This window comes from Pongo pygmaeus, chromosome 7, assembly GCF_028885625.2.
Source record: "Pongo pygmaeus isolate AG05252 chromosome 7, NHGRI_mPonPyg2-v2.0_pri, whole genome shotgun sequence".
Classification (NCBI taxonomy): domain Eukaryota; kingdom Metazoa; phylum Chordata; class Mammalia; order Primates; family Hominidae; genus Pongo; species Pongo pygmaeus.
Window position 1 is genome coordinate 111142109 of NC_072380.2, and position 21601 is coordinate 111163709.

The 21601-nt window shown below is 38.2% G+C and overlaps 1 protein-coding gene and 1 pseudogene across 1 annotated transcript in view; one reads left to right on the forward strand and one right to left on the reverse strand.

Annotated features, from left to right (window-relative positions):
• Positions 1 to 21601, reverse strand: part of STK3 (serine/threonine kinase 3) — a 356889-nt gene that overhangs the window by 287699 nt on the left and 47589 nt on the right. Inside the window, exons 2-3 of the mRNA XM_054499924.2 lie at positions 11615 to 11695; positions 4169 to 4297 (exon numbers count right to left, since the gene is read on the reverse strand). Coding sequence (XP_054355899.1) covers positions 4169 to 4297; positions 11615 to 11695 — 210 coding nt within the window. The remainder of the gene's footprint in view (positions 1 to 4168; positions 4298 to 11614; positions 11696 to 21601) is intronic.
• On the forward strand, positions 18944 to 19518 carry LOC129043189 (large ribosomal subunit protein eL19-like; annotated as a pseudogene).

The following is a 21601-nucleotide window of genomic DNA, read 5'->3' on the forward strand; positions in this document are numbered from 1 at the left end:
TCTCATTCTACTCAATTCTTCAGTGAAGAAAATGCCCCTAAAAGTACCTTCTTAGAGCAGGGTATGATTTGAAAAACACTAAACTAGCTGACCAACAAAAGTTGAATCTAGCACTAATATTCTATGATTTATCCATTTAATAAATACTTATTAAATGTCTGCTCTGTACCTGGTACTGAACTAGGCACTGCACATTCAGCAATAAACAAAGCAGATGGGCTCCCTGAGATATTTATACCAACATGTAGTATTCAGCCCATTATTAAATATTCACTTAAAATGAACAAAAAAAGATTAAAACACCACCTCTGGTCCTTTTATAGAGTATAGAAAGCAAGACAATTTACCAAATTCACAAATAGCTGAATGTATTAAGAAAATAGTTAAATTTCAGAAATGCATATCTCATTTTCCCTAACCAAAATTTCAGTGTATTATTTGGGATTTTTTCAATTCATACTGTTTTCTTCCAATCATTTTTATGCTAATTTCTTAATAACACATTTACATTAATACTAGTTATTGGTAGCTAAAATCTAAGTTTCTCCCTGTCATTTCCTAATTGTTTTTCTTTTTTTTTTTCTTTTTGAGACAGAGTCTCACTCTGTCACCCAGGCTGGAGTTCAGTGGTACAATCTCAGCTCACTGCAACTTCCGCCTCCCAGGTTAAAGTGATTCTCCTGCCTCAGCCTCCTGAGTAGCTAGAATTAACAGGCACCTGCCACCACGTCCAACTAATTTTTGTATCTTTAGTAGAAACGGAGTTTTGCCATGTTGGCCAGGCTGGTGTTGAACTCCTGATCTCAGATGATCCACCCACCTCCGCCTCCCAAAGTGCTAAGATTACAGGCGTGAGCCACCATGCCCGGCCCTAATTTATTTTTTACTAGTCCTATCTTTTAGCATTTTAGGATCTTTTAACCAACTAATTTTTTGATCCCTCGCAACTTCATACTTACAACATGAATTTGACAGTGAAATCTAAAAGGCAGAAACCATTTTTCATCAATATTTGCTTCAACATTTATTTCATTCAACAAATATTTGAGAAGTACCTACTATGTGTAAGGCATTCTGCTATAAAGTGGTACAAAAGTTCTAGAATTCTATTAACATTTCCTTCTCATTGTATTCTTTTCTTTCCCTTTAAAAGCTTAAAGTGCATAACAAGAATAAGTACCTGATTTCCCTGGGGTTCCCTCAATCTGTAATGCTCTTTCTTGTACTCCTCATACATACCACATCTATTCATTCATTCATCAAAAAGTATACTGCTAGGCACTGAACAGGTGCTAATAAAGAAAAATATATGGTTCCTTTCCTTAAGGAATGAAGAGAAGAATAAAGATAGTGATGACATTTCAGAAGGAAAATCTACAAGACTCAGTATCATCAGAAGTATCATAAAAAGGAATAAAGATGATTCTCAGCCTTGCTAAAAGACTAAGTAGATGATGATGCCTTTGATGCACAGGAATTTGAAAGGCTTGTCTGGAATGTTTAAAACTGGTTTTAGAATGTTAAATGTATAATTCCCTCTGGATAGTCTAGCTGAGTTGCCCAAACAGAAATTATTAAATAGAAGTACTCATTAGTATCTGAGTAACCATTATGTGGCAGGATCCAAGGACACTGAGTAAAACACAATCCCTGAACCCAAGGAACTTAAGACTTAGATGATAGAGAATACAAGTAAACAGGCATTTAAAAGAGAAACTCAGGTAAGAGACCGGAGGTGTAAGCACTAGATGGAACATGAAGGACCTTGTATGCCACTCTTAGGAGACGGGATTTCTCGAGGCAATGGAGCACCATGGGTTTTAAACAGGGAATGCTTGATTACATTTGCATTTTAGAAAGAACGCTCTAGCTTCAAGGAAGATAATGGGTTGGAGGAGGCAAAAATGAAAGACAAAGTGAACGAATAAGATGCTGTTGCAGAAATCTGAACAAGATTTGACAGGTTCCAAGACCTACCAAGATTGAGGGAAGAGATATGTAATAGTAATATTTGAGACCCTGACTTTCCTAGACAACACTCTAAGTACAATGCTAATCCCTGAACTATTTTTAACCATAATAACAAAATAATACTAGCATCGGGCAAGTATAAAGCATACCTGATGGCCGAGCACTATGCTACCTCATCTCTTATTCTATATCAAATTGTGGGAACCACAGTTGAGGAATGTATCTTTTTTTTTTCTATAACCACTTGAATTTCATATGCTATGGGAAATATGTAACATAATTTAAATATACAGCATATTCTAAAGAAAAGCAAAATTGAACAGATCCAAACAGCAAAGTTCCTCTAGGATTATGCAATCACTTCATTAGCCAAAAAGCTTACAATCCTATAGATCCTATGTATTGTCAGGAGAGAAAGTTTTCCATAAATCTCTAATTACAGGGCCCTGAATTGATAAGGGGAGACAATGTGTCCAGACTACCCTGTGTCACCAGCTCTAAGTCACACATGAGACAATTCTTACAAATAAGACTGAAGCTGAAGGTTTCTGGGAAAGCCCCTTCCCTGTTTCTTCTTTTATTCCTCCTGCCTGGAATGTAGACATAAAGCTGGAGCTGTAGCAGCCCTGTTGTAGCCATGAGATAATAAGCATGAGGACAAAGCACATGCTAACGATGAGAGAGTACAAGAAAAGAAGCCTGAGACATGGCTGTTCCTTTGTTGCTGCTGTACTAGCAGACTTTTTGTTAAGGGAGAATAATAAATCTCTCTGTGGTTAAGTAACTTTAGGCTAAACATAGTCATAATTTATACACTCTGAATCCCTTATAGAATAAAGCCTAGGCTACTTCACATTGCATAAGATGCTTCTCACCATCAGCTCCATTTAACTGTCCAACCTCATTTCATTCTGTTCTCTGTCCCATACTTTCCATTCCAATAATTCTAAATCTTGTCAGATGAGCACACCCCAATGAGCTGTTTTTATCTTTCTACCTGTCATTCCCTTGACTCTCCCTTATCACTCCATTTCTTCACCAAATTAACTCTTCGTCAGCATTCCAGATTTCCTGGCTCCACTGGCTGAGGAAGATGCCCTGCCTTCTTCTTTTCACATTACCCCATGCACCAGTCAGTACAATGAGTGTGCTATATTACAGTTATTTATTTATATATTTGTCTTCCCAACTACACTACTGACCCCTCAAAAACAAAAAAGTATCTTAGTTCTTTTGGCATTCTTAGACCCTGGCACAGTACCGGGTCAACTGGGGATGCTCAGTGAATGTTTGCTGAATGAATTAGATTTACATAAAACATGACTTCTTAATTAGTAAAAGTGATTACATAATACAGACTGTTAAATGACCCCTTTAACATCAAAAACTCATTCTCATCCATAAATTTGTCCTAAAAAAGTCCAGGCTGTAGTGCAGTGCTGCGATCACAGCTAACCGTGGCCCTGAACTCCTCGGCTCAAACAATCCTCCCGCCTCAGCTTCCCAAGTAGCTAGGACTACAAGTCCAAGCCACCACACCTGGATAATTTTTTCTTTTTTGGTAGAGAAAGGGTCTCACTATGTTGCTCAGACTGGCCTTGAACTCCTGGGCTCCTTTACCCTCGATGCTCTGGCCTCTCTAAGGGTTGAGATTACAGGCATGATCCACCACATCCAGCCTCATTTCCGCTTTTAAGCAGAAAAGCTGCAAAGAGCTGTAAGTCCTAAAGACACTTGACAAAGCCATCCTCATCTGCCTTAAAGGATTAATCTCACTTCCAATGGGAAGTCAGAAATGAAAACTAGGCCAGGCGTGGTAGCTCACGCCTGTAATCCCAGCACTTTGGGAGGCCAAGGCAGGTGGATCACCTGAGGTCAGGAGTTCAAGACCAGCCTGACCAACATGGAGAAACCCCAACTCTACTAAAAATACAAAATTAGCCGGGCATGGTGGCACATGACTGTAATCCCAGATACTCAGGGGGCTGGGGCAGGAGAATCGCTTGAACCCAGAAGGCGGAGGTTGTGGTAAGCCAAGATGGTGCCATTGCACTCCAGCCTGGGCAACAACAGCAAAACCCCGTCTCAAAAAAAAGAAATGAAAACTAAACAGATGATCAAAGAATAAATTTTGTTATATGTTATTAGCAAAACTTGTCAAAACAAGGGTAAGCAAAGAAATAAAATCTCTTCATACCTGTCACATTGCTGCATTATGGAAATTTCTTTGATTATTTCCTGAAGATCTGATTCAACAGGTACTTGTTTAATTGCGACAACTTGACCAGATTCCTTGTGTATTGCTTTAAACACACTTCCATAAGACCTAAAAGAAACCAAGACATTATTTTTTTCCTATCAAACATCGTAACTATAAGATTAAAAGTCTACTATGAGTTTTCTGTGGATAGTCTTTTCTAGTTTAAAACACTATTTAAATGACTAAAAAATCAAAGTAAACAAGTAACAACTTTAAAAGGTAATGAATTATATCTTAGCTTTATTGCTTCAACTACAGACTTGAAATAATCAAGTTAACATATAATGAGTAGCTATTTTTCTTATGAATGAAAGAAACAGACTTACGTTTTGTCAACTCAAACAAATGCAGCATTAAGAAGATATAAATGGAAATTAAAAGAATGAAATGTAGATTAAAAATAGCCAAAGCCTCAAATTAGGAGAAAAGGCTGATCTCAAGGAAAATGACCCCCAGAATATCAAAAAGTCACACTTCTATTCAGAGTACCTTAACAGTTAAAACCCTCAGCTGGGGACCACATTAACATCAAAGTTAGAGAAGCAAGGAATCTGCAGCCATCTGCTTCGACCTGATTTACAGATCCAAGGTCTCTTTTAAAAAGTTCCTTTCATTACCTTTTCCTCAAGAGAAAAATTACAAACTCACAGGTAAATAAAATGAGGAACAGGGTCTAATAGTCACTTGCCCAAAACCTGTCTCTGCTACAACTCCTGAAACTTTGCCTATTGAATATTCACGTGTTTTAAAAAGCAAAAACAAAGAAGGAAGAAGCCATTTGTATCTTAGAATGAACTTAAAAATGAGGTTAAACACTACTATGTACTGAGTTCTTACTATAAACCAGGTCCTATGCTAAGTACTTTACATGCATTATGAAATTCAACCCTCACAATCATAAGGAAAAACACTATTATCGTCATTAAAAGATGAGAAACAGACCAGTAGGGCCAGAATTCAAACACATTCCCACCCCAAAAATCATGTTTTTCTCACCATATTTATCACAGAAGGGAAAGAAGAGCAAGCCAATGGAAGACATTGAATGTTTCCTAATATTAGAAATCTATGCAGAAGCCCTTCCAAATTTATAATCTTTTAAAACAAGTGAAAAAGAGACAAATAAGTGATAAAGCGGCTACTTCAATAAAATACATTTTATCCTCTCCTCTGTTTCTTTGGGCTCTCTGAAGTCATTTAATTTGGTTTGGTACCCAAAGTCACATTGGGCTGGGTGTGGGGGAATGTATGTGTGTGTATCTCCCCTCGAAAGCCGTATGTGTGTATGTGTGTATACTCCCTCAAAATAGAATTCAGTGCTAGATCATCTACTGTCAATTAGGCAACACCATCATTCCTTTCTAAGGACTCCTCAGCACTACGAAAGAGAAGCTGCAATCCCCACTTCCCAGAATCCCCTTCCCTGAATGGTTCCTCATTAAAAGTCTGCCAGTGAGAAAAACATGTATGTGTGAATGACGAAAGGAGAAACCATTTTCTCCAGATACAGTTGTAGCAGATGGACTGACAGATATGAAGTGCACAGCAGCTTCCTGCTGAGCTTCCAACAGCCACCACTGTTGCAGACTGAGGTAGTTGGTGGGAGTTTCTCAAGACTGCAGGATTCCAGCAGATTCCCAGAGAGCTTTTGAGAAACACCCACTTCAGTGCTTCAGGCTGAGATCTTCAATGCTGACTTCGACCTTCAACCTTTGGCAACAGTTTTCATGAGCTTTGCATCCCTGGCCCCTCCACAATTCATTTCAGCTCCTAACTTCATTACTAAATTCTTCATATCTAGAGTACATAGAGTAGCTTATATTTTCCTTGATAGCAATATAGTTTTTGGTAGAAGAAGAGGTTCCAAGGGAAAGAATCTTAAAGATGAGAGTCTTGAATTAGTTCTTTCTTAGATGTTGATATGGTTTGGCTATGCCCCACCCAAATCTCATCTTGTAGCTCCCATAATTACCACGTGTTGTGGTAGGGACTCAGTGGGAGACGACTGAATCATGGGGGCAGGTCTTTCCCATGCTGTTCTCATGATAGTGAATGGGTCTCACGAGATCTGATGGTTTTAAAAATGGGAGTTTGTCTGCACAAACTCTCTCTTTGCCCGCTGCCATCCATGTACGATGTGACCTGATCTTCCTTGCCTTCTGCCATGATTGTGAGGCCTCCCTACCCACGTGGAACTGTAAATCGATTAAACCTCTTTCTTTCGTAAATTGCCCAGTCCCGGGTATGTCTTTACCAACAGTGTGAAAACAAACTAATACAGATGTGTAGACAGTAATGACTTCAATACAAGTAACAAATAGAATACTGATGGTCTACGGCATTCAGTGGCAAACAGTCATTTAAATTATCACCCTTAGTTGCCTGGAGTCTAAGCAAAGCTTTAAAAGACCAAGTAGCTGTATCAATACAATGTATGGTGAAAATAAAGTATAAGGACTATAGAATGGGCCGCTGCCTCTGCCTGCACTGGAAAAGTTATAGAACAAACACAGCAAGCTAAAGGCTTAAATGTCCAGCTCAAGACTGAGAGAACCAGAAAACTTCTGAATTTCTTAATTCTTACAGAAACAGGGTTAAGATTTCTGAAAAACAAACTCTAGGTATAGTCTTACTGGAAGTTGAATTACATTGCAAGTTGAATTCACATCAGCACCAGGTCTGTTATGTTAAAGTTAAGGCATCTAACAGTAAAGAGAAGTACCTAGAGAACTGGTATTAGGACATTTAGATAGATTCTCATTAATCTGAGTACCTTAAATCCCCAAATCCTATCAAGCCTCCCTTGCTACCAAAAGCAACTCTGCCCTCCTGTCTGAGAAAATTAACCTTACAATGCCTGAAGACTCTTATCTACCTCCTGAGGCAGTCACTTTTCAGCAGAATGGAGTGGTCCTCCAGACCACTCCACCACCACTTCTCATTGCTTCCAGACCCAAAGTTATACTCAACTCCCATAGACAACAGGGAGACAAGTATAAAGTTTAACCCAAGCAGCTACTATTCACACTAAAAAAGGTGCAAGATTTTGCCAATTTTTATCAGAACCCTAAAGAATATGTGTGAGAACAAATTCTAAGATTTCCAGAGAGGAAGAAATGTACTGATATGGATGCAAGACCAGAAATTCCAGACTCAGCATGTTAGCTCAAACAGTTGGGGGTGTCCCTAACAGTTGCTCAGCCAGTTAACTGAAACCTGGACTCAACAGTGGCCCATATTAAGTGAGATGCTAAGTGAGCCTCAGTACACACCAAAGGAAGCATATCAAAGGCTCAAGGAAATGGGATACTAGAATGGATATATATTATAAGTGCCATGCTCACATACTCCCTAACTATGTTGACAAAAAGGGTCCAGAGGATACCAGCATCGATCAAAGCTCTATTAGTGCAGGGGAAAGATGACAAATATGCCAGCAGTGAAACTGGCTCCTTGAGTTCAATAGATAACAGGATCCCAACACAAGAGAAGTGGCAACAGCTATTCACCTGAGACAAGTGGAAACAGTTACCATAATGAGTAACAAAGCAAGGCTGAATTACAGTTTTCTTTTATTGTACATTTAGGTCTTGATATTAAAGTTACACTAGCTTCATTTTTTTAAAAAAAACTATAATTAACTGTCCTTTAAACCCTGTATAAAACATACTTGGAACCTTCCTGGAGGGGAGGAGGTGAAATACACACAACATAAAATTCACTATTCTAAAGTGTACAATTCAATGGCATTTAGTGCATTCACAATGCTGTGCAACCATTATCTGTATGTAGTTCCAAAATATATAGAAACTGCTTTCCGTCTCTACAGATTTATCTATTCTAGATACTTCATATAAATGAAATCATATAATATGTGACCTTTTATATCTGACTTCTTCCTTCACTTAGCATAATATTTTGTAGGTCCAACTACACTGTAAAATGTACCAGTACTTCACTACTTTTTATGGCTAGAAGGTCACTGTACAGACATATCACATTTTGTTTATTCACCTGGGATAGCAGATGGACATTTGAGTTGTTTCCACATTTTGGCTATTGTAAATAATATGTTATGAGTTGGCACCTTTATAATTAACATTTATTTAATCATTTCTCTCTCACTGGCTACATCTTCCTTCTTATTCCAGATCTTCTGTATTTTCGCTCTATTTTCTGTAGTCAACATTGTAAGAGGTTTAACTATTTTACTGATCTCTTCAAAAGCTTTTATATATACAAACATATATATATATCTTTTTTTTTTTTTTTGAGACAGAGTCATGCTGTGTCACCCAGGCTGGAGTGCAATGGCACGATCTCGGCTCACTGCAACCTCCGCCTCCTGGGTTCAAGCAATTCTCCTGTCTCAGCCTTCCAAGTAGCTGGGATTACAGGCACATGCCCTCACGCCCGGCTAATTTTTGTATTTTTAGTAGAGATGGCGTTTCACCATATTGGTCAAGCTGGTCTTGAACTCCTGACCTCAAGTGATCCATCCACCTCGGCCTCCCAAAATGCTGGGATTACAGCGTGTAAGCCACTGCACCTGGCCCATATTTATCATTTCTAATTTTTTTCTATCTCATTAATTTCAGCTTTTTCTTTAATTCAATCTTAGTTTCTTTTGGTATGTTTCATAATTTTTCTAAGTTCTTTAAGTAAGCACTAAGTTTATTTTTTGCCTTTCTTTGTTAGTAATGAAAGAATTTAGAACTACAACTTTTCTCTTAATTAGTTTTGCCGTATTCCATAGATACTGGCACAATGTGTTCTCCTTTTCATTGTTTTAAAATTTATAATATCCTCTTCAATCAACAGGTTACTTCAGATTATGTTTCCTAATTTCCAGTTGGTGTGGATTTTGTCGTATTATAATTACTTATTTCTAATTTAGTGAGTATAATCAGTGATATGGTTTGCATATTTGTCCTCTCCAAACCTCATTTTGAAATGTAATCCCTAATGTTGGAGATGGAACCTGTTAGGAGATGTTTGAGTCACAGGGGCAGTTTCCTCATGGCTTGGTGCTGTCCTTGAGATGGTGGGTTCTCACAGGATGTGCTTGTTTAAAACGGTGTGGCAGGCCGGGTGCAGTGGCTCATGCCTGTCATCCCAACACTTTGGGAGGCCGAGGTAGGCAGATCACCTGAGGTCAGGAGTTCGAGACCAGCCTGGCCAACATTGTGAAATCTCATCTCTACTAAAAATATGAAAATTAGCTGGGCATGGTGGCAGGCACCTGTAATCCCAGCTACTCGGGAAGTTGAGGCAAGAGAATCCCTTGAACCCGGGAAGAGGTTGCAGTGAGCCGCGATCGCGCCATTGCACTCCAGGCTGGATGACGAGAGTGAAACTCTGTCTCAAAAAAATTTTTAAATAAAAAAAATAAAACTGCGTGGCACCTCCCCTGCCCTATCTTGCTCCTGCTCTCACCATGTGAGACATCTGCTCCTCCTTTGCCTTCTTCCATGACTATAACCTTCCTGAAGCCCTCACCAGAAGCAGATGCTGGCACCGTGCTTTTTGTAGTGTCTGCAGAACCATGAGCCAATTAAATTTTTCTTTATAAATTACCCAGCCTAAGGTATTTTTCTTATAACAACACAAGAACAGCTTAATACAATCAGAAAATGTGACCTGTAAAAATCTCTTATTTTTTAGAATTTGTAACTTTTCTTTTAACAATGGTCCTTTGAACATACACCAGAAAAGCAGGTCTGCAAGAATATATATGTATAGTTATATAGACATACAGGTACTTTATACATTTTTACTTTATATATATTTACATTTCTATAAAATCAAGTTTATTCATCATAATGTTTAATCCCTCTATGTCCTTTCTCTTTTTTCTATTATATCTGTCCAATTCTAAAAGAGATACATTGAAATCTCCCATGCAATTATACTTTTATTAGATGCCTCTGACATCACTAATAGCTTTTCTGTCATAAATTTAGCTGCCATGTTGTCTGACATGTTTTGTTATAAATTGTCTTTGATATTGCTACCTAATATATCTCTTTATTTAGTTGAAACCTTTTAAACTTTAATGTATCTAATATAAATATTGCTACTATTACTTTCTGTTTATTTGTACCTTTACCTATAATATTTTTATAAGAAATATCCTTATAGGCTATGCACAGTGGCCCACACCTATAATCCTAACAATTTGGGAGGCCAAGGAAGGAGGATCGCTTGAGGCCAGGAGTGAAGACCAGCCTGGGTAACATAGCAAGATCCCATCTCTATTAATAATAAATAAATAGCCTTATATTTCCATTATTTGTTTTACTTGCATCTCCTATAAACAGAATATAGGTAGGTTTCGCATGTTCATTTACTCTAACAGTTTGTCTTTAATGGGAGAATTAACATTTACTGAAAAATACACTTGATTTTATTCCTTCTATCATGTTTAGCTTATTTTTATTTTTTATTTATTTATTATTATTTTTTTTTGAGACGGAGCTTCGCTTGTGTCGTCCAGGCTAGAGTGCAATGGCATGATCTCAGCTCACCGCAACCTTCACCTTCCGGGTTCAAGCGATTCTCCTGCCTTAGCTTCCCAAACAGCTGGGATTACAGGCGCCCGCTACCACGCCCGGCTAATTTTGTATTTTTAGTAGACATGGGGTTTCTCCATGTTGGTCAGGCTGGTCTTGAACTTCTGACCTCAAGTGATCCACCCACCTCAGCCTCCCAAAGTGCTGGGATTACAGGCGTGAGCCACCGCGCCCGGCCTAGCTTATTATTTTACCTTTTTATTTTCTCTATTTCCTTGTCCTTGTTCTTGCTGATCTATAAGCTTCTTTTAATTCTGTTTTGTACCTTTATTATTTTGGAAATTCTCCTATACTTTGCCATTCCATTAAATGCTCCCTACCTTTCTCTCTGCTCAAACCGGGACATGTTTCTCTACTGTTATTTTGAAACCATGTCAATTATTCTTCTGCCTATACAAACCGTTTCCCTCACTAAGCTATTCTTGTCATATCAACTACTTACCTTTTCCAAAATAAAATGAGCCTCAAGATCTAAAAGGATGGCCTTATGGTCACTTGTCTAACAAAGTCAAAACCTTCAAGCATATTAATAAGAACGCCGTAAGGGATGAACTAACAAACCTCTTGAAAATCATTTCACAGCACATTTCTTGCTTTTCCCTTATATATATGGCCTACTTTCTCTGAAAAAACACTATTACCAGATTTAGCACAAACTAATCTTTAAAATTCAGTGTCACCTGCCAAGTTTAATTACTATTAAATACTATTCAATTCATACGAATATACTCTAGTTGAAAGATTAATATCATATAATATTTTTTAAATTGTTCTGAAATTATTTACATGCTTTCATATTTTTTGTACTTACCCTTCTCCAAGCTTCTCTAATACATCAAAAACTTCTTCAGGCTGCTTAGTCAAACTGTCTTCACTCAGCTTTTTTAGTTTACTGATTTAAAAAAGAAAGAAGAAAGAAAATATTTTCTTTAAAGATCTTTTACAAAATTTTTAATTTTTAAAATTTTACAAAGTTTTTAATCTTATTTTAATATATTCAGAAGACTCAAACAATATAAAAACATACATAGTAAACATTCTCCTTTCAAGCCCTGTTCCTCATGTGCCCAGCAACACCTCCAAAAATAATCACTTTTATTAGTTTTTTGTGAAACCTTTATACAAATATGAATACATATTCTTAATTCCTCCCCTTTGAATATATAAGAAGCATATACACACCCTTCTGTATAAATATTGTCATGTTGTCTACTGTTTTCTCTTGACAAAACTATGTTAGAGATCTTTCCATACAGGTTAATCATCCATAATCCAAAAATCTGAAATCCAAAATGCTCCAAGATCTGAAATTTTTTGAGCACTAACATGATACCCACAATGGAAAATTCCACACCTGACCTCATGTAATGAGTCACAGTCAAACTGTAAGCACATAACACAATTTAAGGAAAAAAGATCCTCCCCAGCCCCCTTCAGCTCTGACATATCTTTTCCATGCATGCACAGATTCTCCCACCCAAGCACATCCAAAGAAGGGTAATAAAATGGCACAGGTACAGGCCAGACGCACCAATGATAGGTTCCCCACGATGCCCCACACAGAGCCAAGACTGTGCATTACTCACTGTGGGGTTTTTTGCTTATTCTCTGCTTTGTGGGATAAAGACAATGTTGAAAAGCTGAGTAAGTGACAGAAAAAGAGGAAGCATTTATGCTTATCTCTAGCACAAAAAGTCAAGTTGCTGGATAAACTGGAAAGCAGTGTGGGAAATGTCTTACAAAAGAGCATGGTGTTGGATTGACCACCATATACAACCTGAAGAAACAGAAGGATAAATTGTTGAAGTTCTATGCTGAAGTGTCAATGAACAGAAGTTAATGAAAAATTTTTTTTAATTGCAGAAAACCAAAATGAAGATCTCAAGTGTGTACTGAAAGAGTAAATCTGTCAGCACGGCAGAGAAAACATACTACTTAATGGTATGGTGCTCATGAAACAAGCAAAGATATATCATGATGAACTGAAAATTGAAGGGAACTATGAATATTCAACAGGCTGATTGCAGAAATTTAAGAAAAGACACATTAATTTTTTAAAGATTTGTGGTGATAAAGCAACTGCTGATCATGAAGAAGCAGAAAAATTCATTGACAAGTTTGCCAAGGCCATCACTGATGAAAATCTGACACCAGAATAAGTCTATAATGCTGATGAAACATCACAGTTTAGTGTTAGTTCCCCAGAAAGACTCTGACTACAGCCCCTACACGATAAGAATGCCATGGACAGAGTAACTGTCCTGGGAGGTGCTAATGCAGAAGACACACTAAGTGTAAACCTGCTGTATGGGAAAGATTGGGTTCATTATTAGACTAACAAAAAGGCATGGGTCACTAGGGACATCTTTTCTGATTGGTTTCACAAACATTTTGTAGCAGTGGTTCAGGTTTGCTGCAGGGAAGCTGGAATGGATGATGGCTACAAGATTTTGTTATTCCTTGACAACTGTTCTGCTCATCCTCCAGCTGAAAAATCTCATTAAAAATAATGTTTATTCCATGTACTTTCCCCCAAATGTGACTTCATTAATTCAGCAAGTGAGCAGGGTATCCTCAGATCAATAAAGAATAAATATAAAAACACTTTCTTGAACAACCTACTTGCAGCAGTGAACAGAAATATGAGCGTCGAAGGTTTTCAAAAGCAGTTTAGTATTTAGAATGCTGTATATGCTATCGTCGATGACTGGAACACAGTATCTAAAGACACAGCTGTGCATACCTGGCACAATCTCTAGCTTGCAACTATGTTCAGTAATGATGATGAACAAGGCAGTGACTTTGAAGGATTCTGTATGTCAAGATTTAAAAAAAAAAAAAAAAAAAAAGGCCAGGCGCGGTGGCTCACTCCTGTAATGCCAGCACTTTGGAAGGCCGAGGCGGGTAGATCACGAGGTCAGGAGACCGAGACCATCCTGGCTAACACGGTGAAACCCCGTCTCTACTAAAAATACAAAAAATAAGCCAGGCATGCTGGCGGGTACCTGTAGTCTCAGCTACTTGGGAGGCTGAGGCAGGCGAATGGCGTGAACCCAGGAGGCGGAGCTTGCCGTGAGCCAAGATCGCGCCGCTGCACTCCAGCCTAGGCGACAGAGAAAGACTCCGTCTCAAAAAAATAAATTAATTAAAAATTTTAAAAATAAATAAATAAAAATAAAAAGATGTTTGACTTCCTTACATATACAAAAAAAACATACCTTCAGAGTCTGTCAGTAAGTTGGAAGAAATGGATATCAAATAAGTTTTTAACATTGATAATGAGTCTCCAGTTGCTCATTCATTGACCAATGGTAAAATAGCAGAAATGGGCTGGGCACGGTGGCTCACGCCTGTATTCTAGCACTTTGCGAGGCCGAGGTAGGCGTATCACTTAAGCTCAGGAGTTCAAGACCAGCCTGGGCAAACAGCAAAACCCTGTCTCTATTAAAAAATACAAAACGTTTGGTGGGCATGATGGCACATGCCTGTGGTCCCAGCTACTTGGGAGACCGAGCCTGGGAGGTGGAGGTTGCAGTGAGCCGAGATCACGCCACTGCACTCCAGCCTGGGTGGCAGAGTTAGACGCTATCTCAAAAAAAGAAAAAAGAAATAGCAGAAATGGTTCTGAATCAAGGTTATGGTAGTAGTAATCACAATGAAGATGATGTTAACATTGCAGAAAAAGTGCCAGAAGACGACATGGTGTGATGGGCTTATTTTAGGACTAAAGTAGAGTGCATTTTTAACAGAATAAGAAATCATGTCACTTTATAACATCAAAGAGACTTCTAAGACAAAAGCCATTGTTAATGAGGCAGACGATTCTAGAGGAAACATTTTAAAAAGCCATCCAAGCAATGGGGAAAGGATTCCCTATTTAATAAATGGTGCTGGGAAAACTGGCTAGCCGTATGTAGAAAGCTGAAACTGGATCCCTTCCTTACACCTTACACAAAAATTAAATTCAAGATGGATTAAAGACTTACATGTTAGACCTAAAACCATAAAAACCCTAGAAGAAAACCTAGGCAATACCATTCAGGACATAGGCATGGGCAAGGACTTCATGACTAAAACACCAAAAGCAATGGCAACAAAAGCCAAAATTGACAAATGGGATCTAATTAAACTAAGGAGCTTCTGCACAGCAAAAGAAACTACCATCAGAGTGAACAGGCAACCTACAGAATGGGAGAACATTTTTGCAATCTACTCATCTGACAAAGGGCTAATATCCAGAATCTACAATGAACTCCAACAAATTTACAAGAAAAAAACAAACAACCCCATCAAAAAGTGGGCAAAGGATATGAACAGACACTTCTCAAAAGAAGGCATTTATGCAGCCAAAAAACACATGAAAAAATGCTCATCATCAGTGGCCATCAGAGAAATGCAAATCAAAACCACAGTGAGATACCATCTCACACCAGTTACAATGGCAATCATTAAAAAGTCAGGAAACAACAGGTGCTGGAGAGGATGTGGAGAAATAGGAACACTTTTACACTGTTGGTGGGACCATAAACTAGTTCAACCATTGTGGAAGTCGGTGTGACGATTCCTCAGGGATCTAGAACTAGAAATACCGTTTGACCCAGCCATCCCATTATTGGGTATATACCCAAAGGATTATAAATCATGCTGCTATAAAGACACATGCACATGTATGTTTACTGCGGCACTATTCACAATAGCAAAGACTTGGAACCAACCCAAATGTCCAACAATGATAGACTGGATTAAGAAAATGTGGCACATATACACCATGGAATACTATGCAGCCATAAAAAATGATGAGTTCGTGTCCTTTGTAGGGACACGGATGAAGCTGGAAACCATCATTCTCAGCAAACTATCACAAGGACAAAAAACCAAACACCGCATGTTCTCACTCATAGGTGGGAATTGAACAATGAGAGCACATGGACACAGGAAGGGGAACATCGCACACAGGGGACGGTTGTGGGGTCGGGGGAGCGGGGAGGGATAGCTTTAGGAGATATACCTAATGCTAAATGACGAGTTAATGGGTGCAGCACACCAACATGGCACATGTATACATATGTAACAAACCTGCACATTGTGCACATGTACCCTAAAACTTAAAGTATAATAATAATAAATAAAATAAAAAAAAAAAGCCATCCAGCAGAATGTTTCCTTATCCCTAGCGGACCTATTTCCTGGCCCCTCAGCTGCTTCTGATGTTTCTTCTCACCTAAAAAAAAAATGACACAGTGTATAGTAGTAACCTTTCTATCAAAAATCAGCATCATAGGTGAAAACTAAAAGCCTGCCATTGTTTGTTGTTTCTGTTGTTTAAAAGCTGATACAGGTATTCTGGTAATGCTACTGTGCTGCTTCATTACCCTGAACATATTTTTTTTTCCACTGTATTAATGTTATGCCATATTTTTTGCAGTTAAGTACTTATGCATGAGCAAGTATAAGAAAATGATTGCTTATCAGTAGCATGTAAATTCAGAGTCAGAAATGAAGGTGATGCCAAACAACTCCACAGACTGTCCACATGGGTGGCTGAGATAGTGACACCTTTGCTTTCTGATGGTTCAATGTATGCAAACTTTGTTTCATGCAGAAAATTACTTAAAATATTGTATAACATTACCTACAGGCTATGTGTATAAGGTAGATACAAAACAAATTTCATGTTTGGCCTTGGGTCCCAGCCCCAGAATATCTCATTATGTATATGCAAATACTCCAAAAAACAAAACAAAACAAAATTCAGAAATCTGAAACATTTATGGTCCCAAGCATCTCAGATAAGAGATTCTCAATCTGAATAAAGCATCAACGTTCTTTTTTTACAGCTGCATCCTATTCAATTACAGAGATAGAGCATATCTTACTTGCCCAGTCTTTTGCTTATGGACATCCAGGTTCTCTTTTGATACGATAAACAATGCTGCAATGAGTAACCTTATATATAAGTCAATGAATGAATGAATGAATGAATGAATGAATGAATATATATAACCTTATATATAAGTCAATGAATGAATAAGTCATGTGCTAGTATATATGTGGAATAAATTCCCAGAAATGAAACTGAGAAGACAGACACATTCACACACACATAAATATAAAAGTAGATATGCTGACAAATAAGTATATAATCATGTAATAATATAATTTTAATAATGTAGTATAACATAAGATCACTATTGTCATAACTATATGGTAATTATTAAAATTATTGATTACATTATGGTATATTTTACCTATTATAATTGTATGTTATATAAATATATATACATATATACTGATTTCAGCAAGTTGTCCTCCATAGAGTTTGTACCAATTTATTCTCCAACAAGTAATATATGAGAGCCCTTCTTTCCCACAGTTCCACCAATAGGGTATTTAATGAAATTATTTGGATTTTAGCCAATCTGTGATGAAAACTTATTAGCTCAGTGTAGACTTAACTTGTATTATTATGAGTGAAGTTGACCATCTTTTCATATGATTAAGAAACTAAATCACCTACTTGTTCTTTGTTCATTTTTCCACTGGGTTTTTGTTCCTTTTCTTATGTGTATACAAAGGAAACTAGCCCTTTTTTTGAGATTATAAACATTTTCATTTGGATTTTGACTTCACTTATAAGCTTTTAGTTTTGCAGTGTATTTGATTTTTTGCCATACAAAAAATGTCATTATTTTGTTTTTGCAAATGAGTGGATGGTAATGCCATTTACTAAGGTAAGAAACACAGGAAAAAAAAAAAAACAGTCTGGAGAGGAACAAGATGGGCTCAATTCTAGTCATCTAAAAGTAGATTTCCGGTAAGCAACTGGATTTACAAATCTCAGGAGAGATTTGAACTAGAAATATAATTTTTGGTGTCATCAGCACATTGCTTAAAGCCTTCAGAAGAGACAAAATCATCAAGAAAGTGTCTAAGAAAAAATAAGAGTCAAACACAAAACACATATCAAGGAAACACCAATATTTAAGAAATGAGGTCATGAAGCACAAGAAGCTAATATTTGGCTACATCAAAAGCTACCAAAAGTGCAAGCAGCTTGAAAGTTTAAGTATCCACTGTAGAACTTCCACTTCTAGCCACCAGGTTTATGACAGGAAGCAGAATTATCTGTCAGCTATAAATAGCTACAAAACTCAACAAAATGTAAGAAACTATTTTCAGATGCTGGTTATCAGGCATTCCAGAACTGGATATACTGAGGTCCCCAAGAGAAGGAGAAGAAATAAGATGAGCCCTGCCATCACCCAGGCTTTAGATCTAGAGACCATGTCAAACTGTAGCACAGGAAAAGAAGAACTCAAAGAGAACCAAGCAATTTTGCTGAGTTGAAGAAATAGAGCTTAGAGTTTGGTGAGGAATCAAGGCAAACAGAAATTCCATTACAGAGTATCGGGAGAAGGGAGCTATGCAGGGAAAAGGTTCAGCAATCTATCTAGAGGTTTCCATGAAATGCCAATCTGTGCATGCTTACAAAACACTCCTCAAAGCCCAGCAAAACCAGTTTCTTAAGGGGGAAAAAAATGACCAGGGAGCAATAAAAAGCAAAATTCCCGGACAAGGCAATTTATCACAAAATATCACAAGGCAAGGAATCTTTCCCACTATCCAGAGTTGAAAGAACTCCACGAATATAAAGGTCATTCAGAAAAGAACTCAGAACAGCATTATTTTAGAAAGGAGATTATATTACCAAAAGATAAAGGATATTCCAGATTCTCCCTAGAGGAGCTTAAAAACTAACCTCAAAAGCATCAAGCCAAACCACAAGACAACTTACTTAACTGCCTACCAGAACGAATCTGTAACTTCTTAAGCAAAACAAAATTCAACATTCACAAATGTAAAATTAACAATGTCAAAAAAATAAATAAAAAATTATTAAACCTATGAGTAATCAGGAACTATAACTCATAAAGAGAAAAATTAGTCAATAAAACAGACCCAGAAACAACAGAGGTGGTGAAATTGATAAATATCTTATAAAAACCTCTTATGAATATACTTTCACATACTCACAGATGTTAAAGGAAATGGAAGGTGGGGGAAAGATAAATGGAAATTTAAGAGATAAAAAATAAAATATTTGCTTTCGTTGCTGCAGCAGAAGCTGTGAGTATTTTCAATGCTTCAGAAGAGGCTTGCCTCTAGTGTCCTCTGCTGCGGCAAAAAGATCCGGCTGGACACCAATGAGACCAATGAAATTGGCCATGCCAACTCCTGTCAGCAGATCCAGAAGCTGATCAAAGATGGGCTGATTATCCATAAGCCTGTGACTGTCCGTTCCTGGGCTCACTGCCAGAAAAGCATCTTGGCCTGCCAGAAGGGTAGGTACCTGGGCATAGGTAAACAAAAAGGGTATAGCCAATACTCAAATGCCAGAGAAGGTAACCTGGGTGAGGAGAATAGGAATTCTGCATCAGCTGCTCAAAGATACTGTGAATCTAAAAAGACTGATCGCCACATGTATCACAGCCTTTACCTGAAGGTAAAGGGGAGTGTGTTCAAAAACAGGTGGATTCTCATGGAACACATCCACCTGCTGAAGGCACACAGACCCACAAGATGCTCCTGGCTGACCAGGCAGAGGCCTGCTGGTCTAAGTTCAAGGAAGCATGCAAGTACCATGAAGAGCGCCTCCAGGCCAAGAAGGAAGAGAGCATCAAGACTTTGTCCAAGGAGGAAGAGACGAGGAAATAAAGCTCCCCTTCTCTTGTCTGTACATAGCGGTCTTGGTGACTATACAGATCAATCATTAAAATAAAACAAGCCTTTATCGGCTAAAAAAAATAAAATAAAATATCTGAAATAAAATTTTTGTTGAATAAGATTAAAAGGAGATTAGACAGTGCAGCACAAAAGATGAAATCATTTGAAAAGGAAAAAATGTTATTTAAATAAAGGAAGAAACAAAAAGCCTGAGTCCCACATGAAAAAGAAACAAATGGGACGGGAAGTAAGGAAAGGAAGGAGGGAAATAAGGAGAAACATTTTCCAAATTTTATGTAAACCATAAACCCACACAGATGCATCAAATTCAACAAATTCGAAAAGATAAAACACACAAAGAGAGAAAGAAGGAGAGGGGGAGAGGGAGAGGGAGAGAGAGAGAGAGGGAGAGGGAGAGAGGAGAGAGAGAGAGAGAACCAAGATATATTATGATCAAATTGCTGAACATCAGTGAGAAAGAATACTAAAAGTAATCATAGGAAAGACATATAGGCATATCTCAGAGATACTGCAGGTTCGGTTCCAGACCACAACAATAAAGCAAATACCACAATAAAGCAAATAACACAAAAATGTTTGTTTTCCCAGGACATATAAATGTTTACACTATACTGTAGTCTATTACGTGTACAATAGCATTATGTCTGAAAAAACAATGTACATACCTTAATATAAAAATAATGTTTGAGGTGAAGGATACCCACTATACCCTGATGATTGTTATGCATTATATGCCTGTATCAAAATACCTCATGTACCCAATATATACACCTACTATGTACCCATAAAAATTAAAAATAAAAAAGATTTTAAACACTTTATTGCTAAAAATGCCAATGATCATCTGAGCCTACAACGAGTCAAAATCTTTTTGCTGGTGGAGAGTCTTGCCTCTATGTTGATAGCTTCTGCCTGATCAGGGTGGTGGTTGCAAAAGGTTGGGTTAGCTGTGGAAATTTCTTAAAATAAGACAACAATGAAGTTTGCCACATCAATTAATTCTTCCTTCCCAGAAGATTTCTCTATAGCATGTGATGCTGTTTGATGCATCTTACTCACAAGTAGAACTTTCAAAACTGGAATCAATCCTCTCAAACCCTGCCACTGCTTTCTCAATTAAGATTATGGAATATTCTAAATCCTTTTTTATTTCCAAGATGGCAGATTAGAGGCTTTTAGTGGGCCTCATTCACTTGGAAATAACAAGATAGTGTACAAAGGTCAACTCTGAGAGCTTTAATTCACAAAGGAAAACAGGAATCCAATGGAATCGTGACGGACACCCCAGATCCAAGGAAGACACACAAACACAAACAGCCCCTATGATGGCATCCAATTGATAAAAGTGAGGGAAGCCCAAGTATGCAAGACAGTCAGAAAGCCCCCCTCTGTGACTCACTTTTGCACTGGGGATCTGAGCAACCCAGGTCAAGAAAGAGCACTTTGTTTCTTCCAAGCCCTGGATCTAACTTGGGGACAAGCTGGTTTGGAGATGCTGTGAGGGACAGACACTCGGAAAAGCTACTGGCATTTCCCAGACCCAGGATGGAGAGCAGGACGCCATTTTAAATGTGGGTGCATGCAAGTCAACCATTCTTTGGCAACCCAGTAGCATGGCCACATAGGCTTCTGGCTCTGGAGCAGGACAGAGGTCTTCACAGCCACACTGTAGTTAGTGCCTCAGCAGTAGGTGCTGGGATTGTGCTCTCCTCCACTGCAGGTCAAGGATGAGAGAAGAGCTGCTACAGCTATTGTTTCTCCTGGACAACCAGATTTGGAGCCAGATCCAGCTTAGCAACCTGGAACTGGTCTGCATGTGCCATGGCTGGTTGCCACAGCCTGTTCCCCTGAGAATGTGGTGCAGCAGGCCCTCTCTGCTCTACTCCCTGGCAAAAATCCAGGCATTTGGAGCAATTGTTTGCCTGGACAAGCAGGCTGAACCACCTCACCCTTCACAGATATAGATCATGGCACAGTGGAGGCCTCTCTGCTCCACATGCAGGCAGATCTAGAGGTATTCAGAGCACCCCCTCACCTGCATCCGCAGTCTGAG